At 33.8% G+C, this 4346-nt stretch overlaps 1 protein-coding gene across 1 annotated transcript; it reads right to left on the bottom strand.

The window, feature by feature from the left end:
* Window positions 1-1171: 1171 nt before the first annotated feature.
* On the bottom strand, window positions 1172-2104 carry LOC101355768 (olfactory receptor 4L1-like). The gene has a single exon (XM_012555255.2). The coding sequence runs from the start codon at window positions 2099-2101 to the stop codon at window positions 1172-1174; it is 930 nt and encodes a 309-aa protein (XP_012410709.1). The 5' UTR covers window positions 2102-2104.
* Between the last annotated feature and the right edge of the window lie 2242 nt (window positions 2105-4346).

The following is a 4346-nucleotide window of genomic DNA, read 5'->3' as shown; positions in this document are numbered from 1 at the left end:
AGCTCTTTAACCACTGTGCTACCAGAGCCCCATGATAGTAATAGTTCATAAGCAATAGATGCAGATATGCCCCACATTCTCTAGGGACCCAGATCTTATTTGCCTCAATCCATTTTTGTAAAATAAAAATTTTCCTCTAAAATGTCTTGATCACATGGTTAGAAATACTTCCTAGAGATACCCTTTTGCCTCTAGGCACTATATTATTCATATTTCTTAAGAGAAAATGAAGGAAATGGGTAGAAGCTTATAATGGTTACTAGGTGTTTGGGAAAAAGCACAGCATTTTGAATTTTAGTTTACTTATTCTAATGTCCATGGACAAGAGATGTAAATTTATATATCAGGACATAAATTTTCTGATTTCCTTAATGAAATTTCACCAGCTTCAATACTCCCCTCCTCTACCATGTGTTGTGACATGAATGCTTGGAATATATAGTCTCCTTCGTTTATTCTTTGTCCATGAGAATTAGCACAATAGTAATACATTTTACTTGATTCTCAAGAGATATATAGGAGTAAATATGAATGTAAATATGAATGAAGGTAGAATTCAGCTACTTGTAACTTTTCTCAGGTGGAATTTCCCTTTTTCTTCAGAATAAAATAAATATGTGTTTCATGTCAGTGGATGACACTCACTGTACGTATCGTTCCACTCCTAAAAACTAGCCTCTTATCTCTTTAAATACTATACTCTTTTATACATGAGGAGCCACAAAAATGTGGGTGTATGTGTGTTTACCTGTAGGTTTAGATGAGTTTACACAATTTTGTGCACAATTTAGTCATCTAGAGAAATTAGCTGAAAGACTTCTAATTTGAAATTAAAAGTATGCAAACTTATATTTGATTTCTCTTTATTTAAGAAAAGTTAGTCTTGGATACCTGGGTTTCCAGCTATGGTTAATGAGCCAGTTTTTCTATTTAATGATTACTAGAATTTTAAAAAATTATCCCCAAACTGAATTGAATTTCCATTAAGAATATTATTATTTCATTAAAACCATACAAAAATAATGGTGGAACATGGTAATTTCAATATATACTATGAATATTTAAAAAAATCTGTACACACAAAAAAAATGAACTTATTTTGAGATATAATTTACAAAGACTTTGCACTAAAATCTTCATCTTCAGGATTGTTCCCTCCCTAGAAGTTCTGTCAGGAGCTGACATGGTGGGTCCTGAGTCTAGTCATAGCTGTTTTCATCTCCTGATTCCTAAGAGTATAAATAACAGGGTTCAGTAAGGGCGTGATGACGGAATAAAATACAGAAAGAAATTTATCCACTGCTAAGCTACTAAATGGCCAAACATAAATGAACATACATGGCCCAAAGAACAGAGTGACCACAGTGACATGAGCAGACAGTGTGGACAGAGCCTTGGAGAGTCCACCAGAGGATCGGCATCTGACGGTCACCAGAATCACAATGTAGGAAATGAGCAAGAGTACAAAGCAGATGAAAGACAACAGTCCGCTGTCAGCAATTACCAACAACTCCAGAACATAGGTCTCAGCGCAAGCAAGTTTTAGAACTAGGGGAAGGTCACAAAAAATATTATCCACCACATTGGGGCCACAGAAAGGCAAGGTGATGGTAAAAACCATCTGGCTCATAGTGTGTACAAAACCAACACCCCAGGACAGCAGCACAGAACCCATGAGTACCCGGCGGTTCATGATGGTTGTGTAGTGAAGAGGTTTGCATATTGCAAAGTACCGATCAACAGCCATAACCACAAGAAGAGTCATCTCACTGCCTCCTAAAAAGTGGAGGAAGAACATCTGAGCCATGCATCCCCATAAGGAAATTGTTTTCTTCTCTCTGAGGGAATCTGTGACCATCTTAGGCATTGTGATTGTGGAAATAATCATATCAAGAAAGGAGAGATTTCCAAGGAGGAAGTACATAGGTGTAGAGTGCAGGTGAAAATCAAAAGTTACAGTGACCACAATGAAAAGGTTTCCTGCCATGATCGCTGCATAGCTCAACAAAAATATGAAAAAAAAGAAAATTTCAAGTTCCCAAGTGCTGGTGAGTCCTAACAAAACAAACTCAGATATCATTGAGTTATTCCTTTTATCCATCCAGTCTATGTAGGAATTTTCAGAAAGTCTTTAAAATAGAGATAGTCAGGAAAAAGTCATCATTTAACTTGTTATAGTTTTGAAGGTATGGACATACAGAAAGAGAATATTTGATTCCTATAGAAATAGAGAAAGTGGACATTTCTGAAAAATACATTTTAATTGATTAATATAATCAATATTTACATCACTGCATTTTTTTAAAGCCAGAAAGGTGCAAATGATAAAAATTTATTGTAAAATTCATAGTTTGAGGCAATAGATTATGACTTTACGGGGATTTATTGTTTTTATCATGAATTAAAAAAAAAAAAAAACCCGCTGCCACAGAGTCGATTCCAACTCATAGCGACCCTATAGTACAGAGTAGGACTGCCCGATAGGATTTCCAAGAAGCAGCTGGTGGATTCGAACCACTGACCTCTTGGTTAGCAGTCCAGCTCTTTACCACTGAGCCACCAGAGCTCCAATCATAATTTATGACCCCTAAATTCAATGGATCAATGAGATAAATGAGTCAAATGACTACTCATCAAGGGAATTAGTTCAAGTGGATAAGAGCATAGTAATTTAACTTTTTGGAACTTCATATTCAATCATTTGCTCCTCTCCCTGACCCCAATTTGAAATATTCAAATATGCACGTGTGAGTTGAATTGTATACTTAACTCACCAAATTACTTTATGATACTTTCTTCTAACAGACATCCTATATTCTTCACCCTCTTTCATGACAAAAAGATATGCCAACGATTTCATTTACTCCTGAAGCTTTAATCTGGTTACTGTCCATAATATTTTCTTAATCCCAGTAAAATTATAATAATAAGATAAAGTAAATATCCTAAGGCATTTTTGGACAAGAACATTAGTGTTTCTCAGTGTCCAGGTTGTTTGTGATTCATGGTCATTTCTCATACTTTAGTTCCTGAACAAAACTCCAGACTTCCACACTCCAGCCCCTTGCCTATTTTTCTGTATTTCAAACTACTGATCTCTTGTCTGGAATTCTTTATTTCTTATCCTTTTGCACTCTGTGTATTTATAGAATCTGACCAACCATTAAGCCTTTCATCCGAAAAAAGTAGTGTTTGTGTTTCCTTGGTTCCTGAATGCTTACCTTCTTTCACTCAATGTTTTTCTCTGACATTTCACAGTGTGTGCATGCTAACTCTCCACTATTCTCCTGGTTCTTACACTCTTGACATTTACACTCTAGGTGTTTTCCTAGATTGAGCTGCTGCTGTTGACTCATTTCTATCTTACTTTTTAAGTCTTGATTTAGATCTTTTGGTCGTAGCTTTATAATCTATTGGTCCCAACTCGACTTGTTTCTTGGTCCTAGCTTTCTTTTACTTTTTTTTGTTTTTCTTCTTCTTCTTCTTTTTTTTTTTTTTTTGTTACTGATACAACACACACACGTATACTTATACCATATTTTAGTTCTGGAGCACCAGAATAGAAAGTGAAAAATCTAGTCTGAATTTCAGTCTTTCATTGTAATAGTTCATCAAATAGTCAGTAGACATTGTTTAGCTCAAATATCAGAATTTCTTAAAAAACTGAAATAAGGGTCAAGATTTAAATTCTAGTCCTGGCCTCAACATTTACTAGGGAAATATATTCATCTTTTTTGAACACTGATTTGCTTTTCTGTAAAAATAAAATAATATCTACTCTTCAACCTTATAGAATGTTATGAGGCTTTAAAGGGTAATACATGTGGGTATATTTCATATTTCATTGTACATGTATATATGCTATGTATGTGCCTTTACGAATTTCTATTCTTTAACATTATCTCACTTTCTAATAATTATGAGAATGCACAGACTAAGGGGATCAAAGAAGAATTTTACTCCTGAAAACTGGTAAAGAAGTATTGGTGTTAATAAAAACATTTCCCTTTATTAAATATAATTGATATAATTACCTAGTTATGTTCTGTATAAAGAATTATTGTCATCATCATTGATATCCTTATTTATGTACTAAATCAAGTCTACATACTAGTTGCAAAATTGTTATCAAAACTATAAAGTCTTCAATCTCAAAATATTAACATGAGAAAATCTGTTACTCACAAAAGTAATTTCATAGTTTAAAATTATAAAATCTGAAAATTAGAAACAGAAAAGGGTATTTATTACCTCAGAATTTTTTGAATTTTTACAAGCATATATATCAAAAAATTTCCAACTAAGTCTACATGTACATGGATTCAAATTTGTTATGATAGATGAAG

This window comes from Trichechus manatus, unplaced genomic scaffold, assembly GCF_000243295.1.
Source record: "Trichechus manatus latirostris isolate Lorelei unplaced genomic scaffold, TriManLat1.0 scaffold00035, whole genome shotgun sequence".
NCBI lineage: Eukaryota > Metazoa > Chordata > Mammalia > Sirenia > Trichechidae > Trichechus > Trichechus manatus.
The sequence above is the reverse complement of the archived record's forward strand: the minus strand, read 5'-3'. Positions and strand labels throughout refer to the sequence as shown.

Excerpts from the sequence above, each read along its gene's own strand:
- LOC101355768 (XM_012555255.2), bottom strand. The coding sequence starts at position 2,101 with ATGGATAAAAGGAATAACTCAATGATATCTGAGTTTGTTTTGTTAGGA.